General features: G+C 40.5%; 1 protein-coding gene and 1 pseudogene across 6 annotated transcripts in view; both read left to right on the top strand.

The window, feature by feature from the left end:
- LOC137040626 (ephrin type-B receptor 3-like) overlaps positions 1–19297 on the top strand; it is a 54282-nt gene extending 34985 nt beyond the window's left edge. Inside the window, exons 4-16 of one of the 6 annotated variants that reach the window (XM_067416407.1) lie at positions 2236–2391; positions 3144–3479; positions 7021–7145; positions 7520–7682; positions 7870–7978; positions 8849–8901; positions 9015–9137; positions 10153–10400; positions 10732–10947; positions 11045–11194; positions 11269–11462; positions 13201–13356; positions 16114–19297. In XM_067416407.1, coding sequence (XP_067272508.1) covers positions 2236–2391; positions 3144–3479; positions 7021–7145; positions 7520–7682; positions 7870–7978; positions 8849–8901; positions 9015–9137; positions 10153–10400; positions 10732–10947; positions 11045–11194; positions 11269–11462; positions 13201–13356; positions 16114–16222 — 2138 coding nt within the window. In that variant the 3' untranslated portion in view covers positions 16223–19297. Of the gene's footprint in view, positions 1–2235; positions 2392–3143; positions 3480–7020; positions 7146–7519; positions 7683–7869; positions 7979–8848; positions 8902–9002; positions 9225–10152; positions 10401–10731; positions 10948–11044; positions 11195–11268; positions 11463–13200; positions 13357–16113 lie in introns of all 6 variants that reach the window. The other 5 variants (XM_067416405.1, XM_067416406.1, XM_067416404.1 and 2 more) reach the window with 5 other exon arrangements.
- Positions 15387–15503, top strand: LOC137040830 (5S ribosomal RNA; annotated as a pseudogene).
- Positions 19298–19684: the final 387 nt, after the last annotated feature.

Below are 19684 nucleotides of genomic sequence, written 5' to 3'. Positions count from 1 at the left end.
TAAAAATAACAAGAAGCAATGCCTTATGAACAACAATGACAACCTACCAAACCCTAGCAACCACATAGTACCCTAAAAATAACATATTTGGAAATGCACCGTAACATAGTGGAAGCAAGTTCTGCATTGGCAAGCTCCATTATTATTATTATTATTATTATTATTATTATTATTATTATTATTATTATTATTATTATTATTATTATTATTATTCAGAAAATGGATGTAGTTTTCAAAGTAATAAGCACTTCTCTGCTACTGCCAACTTGACATTAAACCTGTGTATACCCAATGGGGAAAGTGGGCAGTCCTCAGAAAACTGCTGCCTGGTGTACAGTTAAAAACTCATTTGTTTGCTTGCTGTGGCTCAAGGTGAAAACCCTGGCAGCAGTGACCTGATGAAATGTTCTCTAATCAAGCCACCCGGAAACTAAAGGAGGGATAAATCTCTCTGTCACCTCTCTCTTGCTCGCCTTCATCTGAAGGCCGTTGGTCTCATTAATATCCTGCCAGAGCACAGTTAGGACATTCACATGAATATTAATCGACAATACCCCTTTTTTTCTTCTTAGTGCTGCATATTTCTACTATCCATTCATCCTCTATGCTTCCAATTTCACCACAAATTTTAATCACTCCCTTAAGTCCTATGTTCTGCTTTCAATGAGCGAGGGCGAGAGTGTTTGGGCAATAGAGTGTGTGCAATAGACTGTACTGGAGAGAGTGCAAAAGTAAGAGAACTCATGAAAAAGCCACGGGATTTGCATTTCTTTCACCTCTCCTCTCTCCCTCTCTCATTCTGTCAGGAGTGCAGCTAGAGGAAGGATGAGGATGAAAGGAAAGGGCTGACTTCTTACCTTCTTGGAAGCGATTAATCAGCACTTTCAACCCTTCAGAAAACAGAGTTTTTGAAGGGGAATTTCAAGCAGTCTTTCATAGGGTCTAGGATCTAGATGGTCTCATTTGTCTCCCCAATATTTTAGTTGATTTATGTACTTCTGAAATGCGAGGCAAAACATTGAAGACTCTTTCATCTCCAAAGTGATACGTTATGTGTGATAAACTCTGAATTCACAAGGCCTACACTCTTTCATCTTTATCACTGTGTGAATTGTTTTCTATAGTCCTTCTTCACTAGCTACCTCTGGCCTCCCCTGATCAATGATTAAAGAAATAAGCCCACGGTTAACTAAGTTAACAGTATCCCTGCACTAAAGCAGCATTGCGTCAATATGGCACATTCTGAGAAAGGGAACTTAGAAGGTGACCCCAGGAACATCGCCGGTGTTGTGTTCTGCTTTAAACACTATCAGTCAAGAAAGCAGATGTTCAACTCTTTTCCTGACAAACATTGCAACTGTTCATTATTTGCTGATCCTAAGCTTTAGAGACTACTGATAAAATGGCTTGGAATACTGGGAACTGATGTCATATGATGTCCTTCCCTGCTGTTAATAAACGTAAAACTGGCTCCTTGATAACTTAACAAGACAGTTAGGTGACATTCTGAGCAGAAAGATCACAACACCATTATGTGCCGGGATGGCATATCTACATTTATTGTAGATATGATGAAACGTGTACACAATCTCTGCAAATGGTGTCGGAGCTCAACAAAGGTCAAAGACCTGTGAATGACACACTAATCTTTGTATTCATAAGATAACAGCTCACGCTTTACCTTGTAGCCTTCAATATGGCTTTGTTTATTGTAGAGAGACACTTCCTGTGGTACAACATCAACGTTCCCTCTGTTTGAGTATTGATTGAAGGAGTTAATTTCGAAAAGTGCTCTTGTTTGGAACAAACAGGCATCTGTTTGTAATTGAAGTTGACGGTTAGCATATGCGCATGGGGTTTATGCAAGGCCAGAGTATGTTGTTGGAACTCGTCTAGTCATGAGGGGGTTATTTTCCCGGAGGAAAGCAACAGCAAATTAATGGTGCCAAACAAATACATAAGCAAGAACCTGTGTGCCTTCGTATTTTACAATGCCAAGATGGAAAGGATTAGACTGCATACTGTGGGTAAGGAAAACAAAAGGAAAATTAAGGCAAGCATAGCTCACAAATTGCTAATTGCAATGGGGAAATTGCTATTGATTTTGCTGTTGAATGCAATAAAAGGTTTGTCACATAGCTAGATGGAAGTAGTGCGTCGAAAATGAGGAATATGCAGTTACAGATTTTGTTTATATCTTTGACAGTCAAAGTAAACAATTATTTCTCTCTTTAGCTTGCAGTCCAGGCACCTTCAAGTCCAAGCAGGGTGAAGGCTTCTGCTCCCCGTGTCCGCCCAACAGTCGAACAAGTTCTGGAGCCGCCAGCATCTGCTCCTGCAGGACAGGCTACTATCGGGCGGACAATGACTCACCTGACTCAGGATGTACCAGTAAGTAACGCCTTAAACTAAAACCTCCATTTCACCCAACATGACCTCATATAATCATAAGCAGTGTTGTTTATTTGCCATCCAAAAACTATGTATATTCATATGTAAACTAATTCCTCAGTCAACAGTCCAAGAAGTATGAGAATGCTACGATTGTTTGGTAACATTTCCCTTTTTTCCTGTTTTATATTAACTTATTTCTGGTTGTGTTCATTGTCAGCACGCAGATACATCCAAAAAACATGTTTTCCCAAGTGACGACCACAGCTATTTTTGCCATTTTCTATGTTAAATGAGTAGTGCGGAAAAAAACAAGGTTTTCTTAATTTTAGTTACATGAAAGCGCTTAATATGCATTGAGTGTAAATGAAGCCCCATGTGACCAATTTTATTCAAATTTCCTGCTTAAAAAACATCTTAACCCCAGCCTAATGTGGTCCGATACTCTTGGCTACTTAACAGGCTGGTTTAGTTTGATAGTTTTGTTGGGGTTTGGGGAACTTATCAATTGGAAAGGCTGGGAAATCAGCTAACCAAACAACTAGGCCAGTGGAACACCAGCTTTACTAAACAAGGAGACAAGCCAAACCTGTTGGGAAACCAACTAAGACCAGAAACCGACCCTAGGCTGGTCTTTTAGACAGGGTTATGAATACTAAAATATCTGAACACCACAACAAGCACTTAACTGATTGAAATGTTTAATTGTAACTTCAGAAGAATAACATGACAAAAATATTTTCTTTTCGCAGCTGTGCCCTCAGCTCCACGCAGTGTCATCTCAAGCGTAAATGAGACATCGCTTATACTTGAGTGGAGCGATCCACGTGAACAAGGTGGAAGGGAGGACCTTCTCTACAACGTCATCTGTAAGAAATGTCTGCCCGAACGTGGTACCTGCACACGGTGTGATGACAATGTGGATATCTCTCCACGCCACCTCGGGCTTACTGAGAGACACGTGACGGTCAGAAACCTTCAGGCTCACACCCAGTACAGCTTTGAGATTCAGGCCGTCAATGGAGTCTCCAACAAGAGTCCCTATGCACCGCAGTTTGCCTCTGTTAACATCACCACCAACCAGGCTGGTGAGTTCAGTGAGTTGTTTCTCTTTCAAGTTAATAAACTACCTTGAACAGCTACTCTATTAATAACCATCCTTCACCAGCTAAAAAATCAACTACCATGTTCCAAAACACAACTTAAACAGTGTTTTTCCAAAACATGAATATGGAAAACAAAATATGGAAATGGCTACTTACTGTTGCAATACATTTTATTTAATTGATCACTGGACTCATGATAGCTTTCATGAGTCCAGTGCAGAGTCATGCATATGCTTAACTCTCTCCTTAGCACTCCATGCTAGGACCCAGCTCCAATAATGGCTCTGTTTGCTCTCAGGGATTGACCACAGGCATTGTAACATGACCCAGGCTGTTGTTGCACATAAGTCAATCCCAGGCTGACATGCACACCCACACAGCAGCCCACCCCCATGGTTCCAAATATTCAGGAGAGTCTGTGAGCAGATTATCTCCTAGGACTGTGCCTGAATATTCATCCACCTTATAAGACAAAAACTAAATATGGGCCGTCAGCTCAAGGGACGTCATGGTTACTTCCACTGTCTCCGCAGGATGAGGCCCCTTAATCCTGGGGTGAGAGTAAGCGAGCAGGCTGCCCAGGGAGTATTGTCTTCAGGGTGAGGCTTTTTTGAGCAAGGCCTGGGTTAGGAGGTTGATGGTTTTGGGTGGGGGGAAAGCAAGCTTTTGGGGGAGGCGGACAAAGAGACAGACGGAATAATAAAGAGCTACTAGGCAAATGGATCAAAGAACCGGACCTGGGGATTAAAACGTTTATAACAAAGAAAAAGTGAGGGAGAGAGAGACAACAGGCAAGAAAATAGGGGATGTTGAGAGCTACTATAGTGTGTGAACAGAACTTGATAACATCAGAAACCGGAGATGGCAACATCAGGTCTTAGGACAAATGGGGACACTTTAGATTATTTAAAGCTGGGTGCTAAAATAAGTAAGGTGCAATGGAAGAGCTTGTGTGAACGTGTATATATATATATATATATATATATATATATATATATATATATATATATATATATATATATATATATATATACACTCACCTAAATAATTATTAGGAACATCTGTTCAACTTCTCATTAATGCAATTATCTAATCAACCAATCACATGGCAGTTGCTTCAATGCATCTGGGGGTGTGGTCCTGGTCAAGACAGTCTCCTGAACTCCAAACTGAATGTCAGAATGGGAAAGAAAGGTGATTTAAGCCGTTTTGAGCGTGGCATGGTTGTTGGTGCCAGACGGGCCGGTCTGAGTATTTTACAATCTGCTCAGTTACTGGGATTTTCACACACAACCATTTCTAGGGTTTACAAAAAATTGTGTGAAAAGGGAAAAACATCCAGTATGCGGCAGTCCTGTGGGAGAAAATGCCTTGTTGATGCTCGAGGTCAGAGGAGAATGGACCGACTGATTCAAGCTGATAGAAGAGCAACTTTGACTGAAATAACCACTCGTTACAACCGAGGTATGCAGCAAAGCATTTGTTAAGCCACAACACGCACCTTGAGGCGGATGGGCTACAACAGCAGAAGACCCCACCGGGTACCACTCATCTCCACTACAAATAGGAAAAATAGGCTACAGTTTGCATGAGCTCACCAAAATTGGACAGTTGAAGACTGCAAAAATGTTGCCTGATCTGATGAGTCTCGATTTCTGTTGAGACATTCAGATGGTAGAGTCAGAATTTGGCGTAAACAGAATGAGAACATGGATCCATCATGCCTTGTTACCACTGTGCAGGCTGTTGGTGGTGGTGTAATGGTGTGGGGATGTTTTCTTGGCACACTTTAGCCCCCTTAGTGCCAATTGGGCATTATTTAAATGCCACAGCCTACCTGAGCATTGCTTCTGACCATGTCCATCCCTTTATGACCACCATGTACCCATCCTCTGATGGCTACTTCCAGCAGGATAATGCACCATGTCACAAAGCTTGAATCATTTCAAATTGGTTTCTTGAACATGACAATGAGTTGACTGTACTAAAATGAAAGGGGGTCAAACACAGTATTAGTACACTGTAAAAAAATTCTAGTGCTTTCAACAAATTATTATTTAATAACTAGTTCTACAGATTTTTTACGTTCACTCAATTTCGTTCTAGAAATTGTTACCTGAATTAATATTTTTGAATTGGCTCAAACTTGACTTCAACATTAAAATGTACGTTTGCTCAATTATTTTTAAAGTTAATTGAATTAATAATTTTTAGTTGGCTCAAACTTGACTTCAACTTTAAAATGTATGTTTACTCAACCTGTTTTTATAATTAATTCAACTAAAACGTTTTAATTAGGGGTTTCATTTTTAAATGGTTTTAATTGTTACTAGAAATTGCAGTGGAACTAGTTACAACATGTTATAGCGAGGATAAAAACAAATGAAAACACATTGTATCATCTGCATTTATAACATTTGTCATACAAACTATTCATTTTCATAAGAATTAATTTCAAATTTCTTTAAATAATAAAAAAATAAGCAAAGCCCTTGTCACTTTTAACGTCTTTAATGAATCTTTAGTTTTGAAAATACACACACAGTCAAAGTAGATACAGTGGAGCATTCCAACACTTGCCAGTGTTTCAGCTGGAAAAGGGATAGTTCACCAAAAATGAAAATTCTGCCCCCCCACCCAAAAAAAAAAAGTTTTTTTAATACAAACAAAAATCTATTTACCATAGTAACATATTGTGTGTAAAATAGGCCTATTGTGTTGACCATCGACTACTTTTATAAAATATTGACTGGATTTGTGTTTTTTAGTCCAGTCGATATTTGCAATTCTAAATGTTAACTGGATTTGAAAATATCAATTTATTTAATGTTTTTCAAATATATTACTGCAGACTATATATATATTCTTTTGTTTTATGTATAGTTGTATTTTAAATCACCCTTCAAAATATTCACATGCTTTTCTTTAGCACTCACTTCAGAGGACGAGAAACTGTTTTGTTCCCTAACATATGATTTCAGTGTACTTTTAAACCCTCCCATCCATCTAATTTACTCAAACATGGTCATATAAGATGTTACAACTTTACTAGCATGATGAATAAGTACTACACAATTTAAATAATATGTAACTTTTTCACATTAGAGTGATTTGGGAAATAATTGTCATGAAAATAACATTACAAAAAAAAAAATTTGAGATAAATCTGCATGTGGAAGACAGACAGTAAGAAGAAGGCCATGACATAAGATTAGGGAGTGGACAGAGGGTGTGTGCAACTCTACACATATTTGCATGTGTGTGTAAGTTGTGTGGACTGGATCTGCCAGACACTAAGCCTTCCGGTTTGTCTGTCATGGTGCTTGTCACAAGAGACTTTAGAATCTATTCTGTCTGTGTAGGCTGGGCCCCCGAAAGTACCCAAGACTAAGGGCTGTCTGATGCTTATACTTCAAAGTAGCTCTTTGGTAATCCTGAATGTGACCATGCTCTAAATTTGAAAAAGGGAAAAAGAAATTCAGTTTTCATTAAAATAGGATTTCTTTAATTTCCCTCCACATAGCTCCCTCTGCAGTTCCTACTGTCCACCTGATGGGGGCCTCAGCCAACACCATGAGTCTTTCCTGGCTCCCCCCTGAAAAACCAAATGGCATCATCTTGGATTACGAGATTAAATACCATGAGAAGGTAAGAGCCAGTGTAAGTCAATGAAGCGTAGGGCATTCAATCACAATTCCACCACTGTCATCCTCTGCTCTATACATAATCGTTCATCCTGACAACAGCATCAACCCTTCCTCTCTCTCTTACGCTCTCTCTCGTACCCTAACACTCTCCACTCCTTCCTTGATTCATCCCCTTCTTTTGAACGCTGATACCACGAGGCAGTTGCAGCTTGGCAGGGATGGAGGCAGGAGGATTTGCATAGAGGAGAAGAAAGAGCCAGGCATATCTGCTCCGTGTTTGATGTGTTGTACTGACAGATTAAACTAGAGCTGCCAGACGCTTGCTTTTGGGTGCTGGCTGGTTTTATATGGCTTGTTTTATCACTGTCCCCACAGGACCAGGGAGAAGCTATTGCCCACACCATGACAGCCCAGCGTAGCTCTGCACGCATTGAGGGTTTGAAGCCAGGCACGCCGTATGTGGTGCAGGTTCGAGCCCGAACGGTGGCAGGGTATGGCCGCTATAGCAGTCCTACCGACTTCAGCACCAACCACCAGCGTATGTAAAACACCCTATATTATAACATCAAATTATGTCATATCAAGCATTAGAGTGAATCTAAGAGGAACTTTTGCATCAATAATTGTATAAATAACACTAGAAACAGAAATCCTATAAATAGATCTGAGAAATTTGATTCTCTTGAATATGTCCTATGATATCTCTCTTTGTGTGCCTCACACAGCTGATGCAGACAAGACTCTACAGGAGCAGTTACCCCTCATTGTGGGCTCTCTAACAGCTGGGCTGGTGTTCATCATTGTTGTAGTTGTTATTGCCATTGTCTGCCTCAGGTAATTTTACAATATCACTTACAGTATATTGTTTATATTGGTCAATTAATGAATACATTATAGGCACTCACAGAAGCAGATTTATTTTGGGTTATCAGATATTTTGGATCTTTTACTTTGTAAATTGTATCCTCAAGTGCACATGTGCCCTACATTGGAATTCTGCAGTGTCCCAGAGATCGTTGGCACTGGCAGTTTCCATCTTGTGGCCACCTTCCCCTTTCCACAGCTGAGGGCACGACAGCTGTGTATTTAAAGCCTTATCATGCACACATTCTCAATTTTTACTTGCTTTCTTTCTAATCAGCACAGTGTGTCTCAGTATCTTAACTTGTCTGCGATTGAGAAAATGTAGGCCTTGGCATATTCCGGAACTGAATTTGAATTGGAAATGAGATACAAATCACCAGCGGGTATTATTGGCCCGGTTACTAGTTAGACAACAAAGGGATTGCATTACCATGTACTAGAGGGGGGTTGAAATTGCATTGCATTTAATGGACTGATAGTAGAAAAAGTGTGAAGGAAAAATAATTAAAAGACAGGGGAGAATTCAACAATGTGGCATTAAAGAATCCTTAGTATGTAGCAGGAAGAAGACCACCAATGCTATTACTGTTTTTCTTAGCTGTCTTTATGCAGATTTCACTTCCACAATTCAGTCAACTGAAGTGACATGGGTCTCTTGTGGCTGAATCTGTTGTTCTCTTTAATTGTCATATAACTCCCCTTCTTTAATCGACCTCAATTTATGTCCCAGAAGGGGCTGGCAGGGAAAAAAACAGGTCTTTTTCAAAATGCTTATTTTCCTATATTTAGTTAAGAAATTATGAACCTTTTGTAACTGACTGTATTGTCTTTGCTTCACAGGAAGCAACGCAATGGCTCAGAATCAGAATACACAGAAAAACTGCAACAATACAGTAAGTCTCTACAGAGTTCACTTGCCACTGGATGACTAACAATTCTATAAATATTTTTTTTCATGATGGCAGTGTGATTCATATGGCTATTTGCACTATTGAATCCCCTATAGTCACTCCGGGGATGAAGGTCTACATTGACCCATTCACCTACGAGGACCCAAATGAGGCCATCCGCGAGTTTGCCAAAGAGATTGACGTCTCCTGTGTGAAAATCGAGGAGGTCATTGGCGCAGGTAACCAACAACACAAGCTCCTGAGCAACAGGGGGAAGACAGCTAGGCACACCCAGGCCATACCTTTAGAGGACTTCACACCAAGCGGTACTTCAATCAACTCCTCCAGCACCAAAATTCAATCCCTTAGCACCTTACAATTGTCTCTAACAGCTTTACTTACAAAATTGAGCTTCTGAGGTTATCTTCAGAGCTAACTATAGAACTACCATTCCTGCTAACTTACCAAGCCTCTCCTGAGCCTGATTATACCTCTCGGACAACTAATTGTCCTCCTGACCCTATGATCTGTTAACTTCTCCGTTCATGGTGCTCCTTCCTGCCCTTGAGCCCACTCCCCTTTGTTTTGTGATTTTTTTAGATCTTAACATTAGTGTTAGTAGTTTAGTTTCTAAGAGCCAAAAGCAAAGAGAAGTAGGATTCTTGTTCAGTAAGACTTGCAGCCATTTTGTAATGGAATGGAGATGAGGAGCCTCATGCAATACTTCAACAAGGCTTTTAACATCTAACGCTGCTACCTGAACCTGTGGTTTCCCAGCTTCGCCTAAAGTGATGAATCCCTGCCATGTCCTTCCCTGACCCCTCTGTTTCTCTTGCACCTGCTTACACACTGGCCTAGACTGCAGACGCAAGCTATCCAATCCTCCCAAGCTTCTGTCCCCACCGACTTCCTACTCTACTACCCTCACTCCCTCCACACCTTAGCAATCCCTGCTTCTGCCCTTTACCCCTTCATCTATTGCCTTATTCTCCCATTTTCCTTTTGGTACTCCAACCCCCAACAATGCTCCAAAAGATTTTCCCATTTAAGCCTACCCCTTCGCTCGCCCCCTGGATAAACTCCAATAGCATCACCTTTAGCCCTGGCTTTTTTTGCTGTCTCCCCCTGCTTCCCCCTGGTTCCTTGATTCTAACCAGTAACTGTCCCTCTCCCCTTTCTCTCCCACACTCCTTCACTCTTCCCTCTCCTCTCCACCCTTTCTGTCTCTTTCTCGTCTGTCCACTACCTATGCAGGAGAGTTTGGAGAGGTGTGCCGTGGTCGTCTGAAGCTCCCTGGACGACGTGAGATCATTGTGGCCATCAAGACTCTGAAGGCAGGCTACACAGAGCGCCAAAGAAGAGACTTCCTGAGTGAGGCCAGCATCATGGGCCAGTTTGATCATCCTAATATTATTCGCCTGGAAGGAGTGGTGACAAAGAGTCGGCCTGTCATGATTGTCACAGAATTCATGGAGAACGGAGCACTGGATTCTTTTCTCCGGGTTAGAGATGCTTACTCCCATAATACAATTTATTTATTGTTGATTTTAGTTATGTTTCTTTGAAAATGTAATGCTTATTAAAATGTGATCTTCTTTATAAAAATAGTACCATCATTGCTGCAGTCAAGTTTTATCCGAGCAGTAATTTTCCAATAATAAAAAGAGATGTTCTCACCTATCCCCTAAACTTTTTTTTAAAAGAGATAACAAATAACAGCTGCTAGCTGTGACATTCAGAGATGAATCAGATGAATGAATACAAAAAGAACACTTAGACAGCAGACATTTCTGTTATGAATGGGTATGTGATTTTTCACTCTCTCTCCAACAGCTAAATGATGGACAGTTCACAGTCATCCAGCTCGTCGGTATGTTGAGAGGCATTGCAGCTGGCATGAAATATCTGTCAGACATGAACTACGTGCACCGTGATCTGGCTGCTCGTAACATTTTGGTCAACAGCAACCTGGTGTGTAAGGTGTCCGATTTTGGTCTTTCTCGTTTCTTGGAGGATGATCCCACTGACCCCACCTACACCAGCTCATTGGTCAGCATTCACACATTGATCATTTCATATGTATAGCACTTAAAAAAGTCCAGATTCCAACTGAAGTTAAAATTATTGTACGCTATTGCATTTATAGGGAGGAAAGATCCCTATTCGCTGGACAGCCCCAGAAGCTATTGCTTATAGGAAGTTCACCTCAGCCAGTGATGTCTGGAGCTACGGCATTGTGATGTGGGAGGTGATGTCTTACGGCGAGCGCCCATACTGGGACATGAGCAACCAAGATGTGAGTTTTCACTCTACTTTACTTCTATTCAAATTAATTTGAGTCTAAACTAATCATTATTTTTCAATCAACAGGTGATCAATGCAGTGGAGCAGGACTACCGACTGCCCCCGCCCATGGACTGCCCTACTGCCTTGCATCAACTTATGCTAGACTGCTGGGTGAAAGAAAGAAACTTAAGACCTAAGTTCTCCCAGATCGTCAACACCCTGGACAAACTTATTCGCAATGCCGCCAGCCTTAAGGTGGTCACCAGCACACATTCTGGGTAAGGGCACACATGGGCTGACTCATATTAGCATGTTAGTTAATATGTTTGCATGATTTTTTTATCTTCTCAACTATGCAAGCAGTATTAAATACTTGTTCTTTCATTGTAAATTCAGAATTATGGAGGCATTTGAATTAAGAGACCATTGATTTTAGATCAATTTCAATTGACAAACATTATTGTAAGCTGAGAAACTCTGACAATATAGAAATTAAGACCTTCAGTCAATAAAATGTTTGGTTTAATTGCTCTATCACAGGGCTAATGATTTTTGTTTGCCCGAGATGATTGTTCGTGTCTACACTTACTATAGGATATTTTATAGCATAAGCTGCCTTCCAGTTGCCAATCACTATATAACATAATTGATCAGCATTTTTTGCACAAAATGTATTGTTTCAGTGATACACACAGTAATTGTTAGCAAGAAGTGTCAGATGGGCTTTGACCCACCTTGGGGTGCCTGCCTCTGGGCCGTAGGTCCTGGAGGAGGGCCTCTAACAACCAGGAAACAATGGGAGACAATTTGCCTACTCTGCAATGATCAGAGGATAAAGGAAGAATAATTAGTTAATGTAATTCAGAGATGGGGATGGTTTTAATTAGCAAGTAACAGGATTTTAAAGGGGCCAATGGATGGGTGGCCTGCCTGCTGAGCTTAATGAAAGAGTGAGAGATGGGCTCCTGTTGTTGCAACATTAGATGTTCTATGTACTATCTTCAGTGATCCATTCCTTAACTAAACTAAGGAAAGTTTGTTTAGTTAATAATCTATCTCAGTGCTGAGTTAATGGTAGGTTAGTTATGCATGGACATTTATCCTTTTAGTTGTCTCCTAGTTTCCCTGTGTTGCTCTTAAAATCAACGTCCCCAAGACGTGAGAGCCAGACCGGCTCTAACAATGCTCCATTAAGGAAAGCTGCCTTCCAGGTTAATGACCACAAACCCTTCAGCCCTAAAGGCAGGAGCTTATTAAAAATCACTCTTCCCATCCATCTACAGACCTTGTCTTCAATAGAGCCTCTGTTCTGTTCTTATTAACTTTTTTTTCTTATGCTTTTAATTGTTAATTAATCTAATGCCATCAAAAGACAGCTAGGTTCAGCAGAGCAGAGAGCTTGCAGACAGGAGTGGCTTTGCTCTCAAACTTTGCCTCCCAATCCACACTGGCCAAATCTCATTGTTCGTTATTAAGACCCAAATCTGGGCATATGTCAAGTCTGGTCTCTGTTGGTTTTGTCTAATATAATTTAAAATGGCTGCTTTTGTGCATGGCATGTGCTATAGTGCAAAAATGATATTTTTGCATGAATCCAGGACCAACAAAAGAGGTGGATACACCTAAGCTTTTTGTTATACTTGGATAAATCATGTCAAGCATACGCAGACAGAGATTTTAAAAGAATATATAAGCATAAAAAAATAAATAAAAAAACCCGATTGATCTAGGATTCCCATTATAGGCTTATAGGATATAGGATATCAAGTATTGATGCATGCAAGGAAACACATCTTAATACCAGAAATGTGCTGCTTCATATGCACCCACACCGACAGCTTCCTTGAAGTTCTCTTTGTGCGTCTCCAGCCAGCAGGCCACAGTGGCAGGCCCAGGCCCTACAGGCCAGGAGAGGTGGTGGTGGGGGTTTGGGGGTGAGGTTTTGGTGGAGGAGGCCTGGCGTGACCTAACCCTCTCTCTCTCTCTTTTTATCTCCACTCCTCTCTTTCTCTGTAGGGCCTCCCAGCCGCTCCTCGACCGCTGTGTGCCTGACTATACCACCTTCACCACTGTGGGCGACTGGCTGGATGCCATCAAGATGAGCCGCTACCGAGACAACTTCCTCAATGCTGGCTTTGCTTCTTTTGACTTGGTTGCCCAGATGACTGCAGAGTGAGTGTCTGGACCATTTGTTTGAATGCTCCTCTTTGTTTTGGTGGTCTTATATTCGTTTTAATTCAAGGCATTGTGCACATTGTATTGTTCCAACTTTAAATTTGTGCAACTTTTAATTGTTCCAGTTAGGAGTAAGAGTGATTTTATAATAGAGCTTGTGGTATGGATTTGAGTCAACTGCATTGCATTGGACTCTGGTTCAAACCAAGCAATCAAACAAAATGTAGGGAATTTAAGAGGCAGTAGAGTCAAAATTTTAATGATCAGTATGGTTTTGAGCATGTGATTATTCTCCTCATCTCATTTTAATTTACTGTAGCATTTCATTCTCAGAAAATGTCAGGAACAAAGAATCCTACAAAGGTCACGGTCAAAAAAAAAATCTATGATTTGTCGCTATGTTAAATGTCTAGACAGATGTGCAGAGAGCAGTTGGGATCAAACAAACTAATAAAGAAAAAAATATATAAATTAATCACGCCCATTAAAATGTAATAAAAGTTGGAGGCAGGGGTAATTTGTTTCAATTTGGCAACTTGACAGGTGTACCAGTCGGTGGTTTTCTTGTGCTCTTAATGACTAGTAATCCTCCTAATGAGCTCCATTTATTATAATTTTATCCATCATTGTTGGCTTGATGGAAGCAACAGAGGAAAAAGAGAGAAAACACTTTTACATTGTGTGAAATTACTCTGCTAATGTTGTGCGATTGTAGAGATGAGAAGGGCAGACAGACTGGGGGCCGCCACGGGGCCAGTTTCTCCCTGACAGCGTCCATCCTCTTGTAGGCTTTTTCTTATCAGAAGGTGAAGAAAGTAAATGTTCTAGCTTTTAGCTACACATGTTGCTGTGTAAACTAAAACCTCATGACGGGATTAGATTACCATTGAAACAACAGGAAGCATTTTTATCATAAAGCCTGTGGTAACCTTTACACCACACTCATTCTACAGTATAATGACTGCTGTCTGTTGCGCAGTGAAACATTATTCCAAGTCATGTCTGTGGTTACACAAAAATCACTTTCTTAATGTGAAATTTGACATATGGTAGCCCTAGGTGCAAACACTTGCAAATCATTAACCAACGCTTGACCTACCACCAGTTTGAGAACTAGTACTGCACCACAAACTTGTCTCAGATTAATAGCCAAAGGGTGGGGTTCTTCTATTTGCTCAACCTAGTGACAATTTGCTAAAGGGATTTGCTCACCTGGCTACATTCCCATGGGAGCTTATTGCTTGAATAACATCAATTATGTTCTCTCTTATAGAAACCACTTTGTTATTAAAGGGATCATGAACTACAGTGTTTTATTGTTTTATAATGTTCCTGTGGTGCACTTGTAATGTTAGTTTGACATTTACATCAAAAATTGGCATTTTTCCTACCCTGATTTTAGCCTCTGATTTGAGTGCTCTGTTTGAAGGGGCATGTCTGCTGTAATTGGCCGCTGTGAGATGTCAATGTAGATGCCCATTGCTGTGATTGGCTGCTCTGAGACTTCAGTGTAAATGCCCACTGGTGTGATTGGCTGCTGTGACATTTAAGTGTAAACGGCCATTGCGGTGATTGGCTGCTTTAAGAATTCTTTCTCAAAAACTTTTAGCACGTTTTTACTATTACAGCTCTTAAGGTTAACTAATCGTGAAAAGTGTTTATTATAGCATTATATGTAGATCTATAGCATTACATTTCGATCTATGGCATTATATTCATATTGTGGTATGAAAGGTTGCAATGATGAGTAGCTGATCACAGACATGTTGAGCTCATGAGTGCAGTATCTTGTCATTGCAACTCAAATGAATGATTTCCTCATAACTAACAGTCCAAAAACAATGTAAAGAATAGATTTGTTGATTACGGGAGTTTTGACGCGAAGTCCAGTCCAGTCACTTGCGCTGTTTGAGTGACAGCTCCAGCGATTGGGACTGCATCAAAATTGCGACTTTTTTCCCCTCAACTGAGACATTCACATTGTTAAGAATAAATAAGCACGTTCCTAGCATTAGGATCCTTTGGAAGCCAGCAGCCATATCACCCTGTAGCCCAAGACTGGTTTCCCACTGAAGCTAAGCAGGGCCGAGCCTGGTCAGTACCTGGATGGGAGACCAACTGGGAAAACCAGGTAGCTGCTGGTAGAGGTGTTAGTGAGGCCAGCAGGGGGTGCTCACCCTGTGGTCTGTGTGGCTCCTAATGCCCCAGTGTAGTGATGGGGACACTATACTGTCAAAGAGCACCGTCCTTCAGATGAGACGTTAACCCGAGGTCCTGACTCTCTGTGGTCGTTGAAAATCCCAGGATGTCCTTTGATAAAGAGTAGGGGTGTAACCCCGGCATCCTGGCCAAATTTGCCCATTGGCCCCTGTCCATCATGGCCTCCTAATCTTCCCCCTCTCCTGATTGGCTTCATCATTCGGTCTCCTCTCCACCAATCAGCTGGTGTGTGGTGAGCGTTCTGGCCCAATATGGCTGCCGTCGCATCATCAGGTGGATGCTGCACATTGATGGTGGTTGAGGAGATTCCCCCTTCTATGTAAAGCACTTGTGCCTAGAAAAGCGCTATATAAATGTAACTAATTATTATTAATTATTATTATTAATGTTATGCCTGTATCGCTCTTATCTCCTTGTCATCTCACTAACACTCCAGTGGGTGGAGTGATGAGCTCTTATATGTCAAATTTTCTTTCTCTGTTTATTTGATAACAGTGGCAATAAGGTTGTTTATTTTCTTCTTGTTTTCTACAGAGATCTCTTACGGATAGGCGTGACATTAGCCGGCCACCAAAAGAAGATTCTCGGCAGCATTCAAGACATGAGACTGCAAATGAACCAAACGCTGCCCGTCCAGGTCTGAGATGAGGGTGGGACTGTTCTTCAGAGAGCTAACAGACGACCCCAGATGCCTGATCATCTCCACTAATCAGATGAAACTGGCTCGCAGTGCCTCGGACAACTTTTTCTTTTCCATTTTCCTGTTTCCCTGTAACGACTGCATTATTTTACACCCGACAGGATTAGATAAGATTATTTTGTACTTATTTTTACGAGCGGAGAGGAAAGCCCATATCCAAACGCCTGCCTCAAGAGGCTCCGTTATGGGATTGGCGATTGCATGCGTGCGTGTGATACTTTCTTTTGTGAGGCCGGCTGGGATTCGCCCAATCTCCAAAGCCTCCCATAATGCATTTCTCCCTGAAATTGACTCTGAGGGACTGACTCTCCTGGACGGATATTGCTTATGGAAGAGAGACTCCTCTAATAGTACGCATAACTTGAATATAAAGACAAAAGACTAAAAGTGAATATAAATTCACAACGCGTGAGGACACGAATCCCTCCAGCGCTAGCAGATGTTCTATTGTGCGTGTGATTTTGTGCTTATTCCCCATCTTCATATTGAAGGTGTTTTATTTAAGGGCACATGCCTCAAACGGACAGGAGGGAGAGGCACAGCCGAGGGCAAAAGATCACGGATGTCGCAGGACCGGATTTGAGGAAGTTGCATTTGTCCACCAGGTTTAAACTGACAAAGGACTTCTTAGAATATACCTGGTGAACTCAGGATGCTTTCATAGCTATGTTTTCTTTTTATTCTATTCTGTTGTTTTCCCCCACCCTGTTTAGTTTCTGTTCCATGATGGGTTGACATATAGCTGGTCATTAACCATTATATCAGGATTCTTTAGCAGTTAGAAAAGAGAAGGACTGTGATAACTTGTACTACACTGCGATAAATCTTTTTAAAATCAGCGTCTTTTTCCAGGACAAAATATCTAAACATCCTTAAATAAAGATTACGAAATTGTGCAATATATCAAGACTTGTTTTCAGAGAATATATCTATAAATATATCTTACGTTCGGCATAAACTGGATTATAAAACACAAGCTTAAGACATCAACTAATTGTCCATTGGGTAAGAAAACCTCTAAGGAATACTATTTTTGCTTGTCGAGTAAATGGATCTTGCTTTAAGAATGTTTAGCTGTTTCCTGGAAAACAAGACAAAATACTTTCAGTGTAAAAACAGTGCTAATCACTGACCATCTCTAAAATGAGTGTGCGTGTGTACGTGTCAGAATGACTTTGTTGTAGTGTGTGCGTTTCTGTGTGTGTGTATGTGTATAAAACAAAGGGAGAGTATAAGGATTATGCACACAAATTCTGTGGATGAACATTTCAGTACAGCACAAATGCATGGAATAATTTGTGACGAGGAGCTCCAGTTATCTTATATATTATTACTTAGGAATCAATAAAACTCAGACAGCAACAGTGTCGGCCCAGATCCGGGCCACATCCTGTACATGTGGATTCAATGCTGCGTTACAGATGCGGGCCGAATCTGGGCCGACACTATCTTGCTGTCTGGGTTTTATTTGGAGAAACACATTTTTATTTTATTTTATTATCCCAAGATGCCAAAACGAATGCTTAATTTATTTAAAGATCTGATGTAGATTTTGAATCGGCATTGTTGGCATTCAAAATGCGACATGCAACAACAACAACAAGAAGATATTTAGGTTCTTTGATGAGGAAAATGCAGAGGAAGTGCATTAAGAGAAATGAAAAGAGGTGTTGAACATCTCATCAGTGTTGGGCAGATCCCTGGTAAATCTCTTCAATATTAAAGCTAAGCCTTTCCGTCGCCAACACAAAGAGAAACTGTTAGTAGCAATTCTCTAACATATCCTTTTGTGAAGCTCACTCGCCAAGTGTTTTGTTCACTTCGAACAATCGCATTTTTGGAAACACAGGATTTCCGGTTGTGTTTTCAAACGAGATCTTCACCTACAATGAAAATTCATCTTAATGCTATGCGGGCGGCAGGACACATTATACTTCCTGAAACTGTCGGTTTGTCTTCCACATTCTTTAAGCCTTCACCTCGCTCATCTTTTTCTTGGCAGAGACAGATGACCAGCTTCTGAATGGCTCTTGTCTTCTGTTCTAGTTGGTTATGCGAAGACTTCATGGCCCCACGTCACCAAGAAAGATATAAATATGCAAAATAGTAGCATGTCGGATGGGTTAAGAACTAAAGATCGACGCTAATACAGAGTGTTATTACCCAAATCTGTCTCTAGAATAGTCTCAGTGCTTATATATTGCACTTTGGGAAATGGTACTGCATATATTCTGCACAGTGTTTGTGGTTTCGTTTAAGTTCACAAATCATGTAAAGGCTCCCTCTTTTCTCAATTCCAAGAGCTCCATGTAATATAACAGTGATTTAATGATGACAGACATTATCTTTTTTGATCTTGATGTAAATGAACCCTGTTCCTTAAAGTTCCTGTCCGCACTTCTACTAACTCTCAGAGCCACTCGGGAACTAAACGTAGCTGCTTTTGTCACATTCAACATGTCTGATGGTGTATTCTCTCATAACTGGATCTGAATGTGAGTGTGTGTGTGCGTGTGTGTGTGTGTGTGTGTGTGTGAGTGTGTGTGTGCGTGTGTGTGTGTGTGTATGACTGCATTTAGGTAAGGTGCTATTGTCATTGTTTTTTAATCAAAGCAGTTTTTGGAACATAACTTGCATGATTTTGGTTCAATAACCCACTCTATCTTTCTCTTCCTGTTCTTCTGTGACATTTTTTCCCTGAGTTTAAAAGTTACACTTTTATATATAAAAAAAACAAGAAACGTTTTTTTTCTTCTTTTTTTTCCATGCAGTTAAAACAGTCTTCTCATCACATCGCAAATCAATGACGTGCAAAAGCAAAATGTCTGCTGAGTGCTGTACTTATACAAGACACATTTCAAGATATTTTCTTTTCTTGTTCTTTTTTGTTCTGTTTTTCGGAAAGCATTGAGATGTATTTAATGGTGAAGACAAAAAAAAAAAAACAGCAATTAAATAATGCATTCTTGTAGAAATATTTTTAAAAAACCCTTTTGCAATTAAATTATTTAAGAAATACCCGTGTTTGCTGTGTGTGTTCTTGCGTGGCTTTTGTTGAAAGTATTGTCTTCAAAATACTTTCTCAGGCACAAATTCTTGCTCTAATTTAAAAGCCTGAGGATTTGTATGACCGTCCTCCTCTATAAAAGGTTCTGGCCTGTGTTTGATCAGGGAACCTGCCTTCAGATACACACTGTGAGACAGTGTGTGGACCTCATGTGATTTGATGGTCTTCATAAGCGTCCAACTATTGACTATAGAGGGCTATTTCCTGGATATTGTCAACAGTGGCACACAAATATTCAGACATTTAGATGTCTAACTTGAATTGGAATTGGTAATTATGACATGATATTGTATCATCTAAAATCGCCTTGCTTTGTCACAAAATGCTCAAATTATCAG

Source organism: Pseudorasbora parva, chromosome 14 (assembly GCF_024679245.1).
Source record: "Pseudorasbora parva isolate DD20220531a chromosome 14, ASM2467924v1, whole genome shotgun sequence".
In the NCBI taxonomy this organism is placed as follows: domain Eukaryota; kingdom Metazoa; phylum Chordata; class Actinopteri; order Cypriniformes; family Gobionidae; genus Pseudorasbora; species Pseudorasbora parva.
The sequence above is the reverse complement of the archived record's forward strand: the minus strand, read 5'-3'. Positions and strand labels throughout refer to the sequence as shown.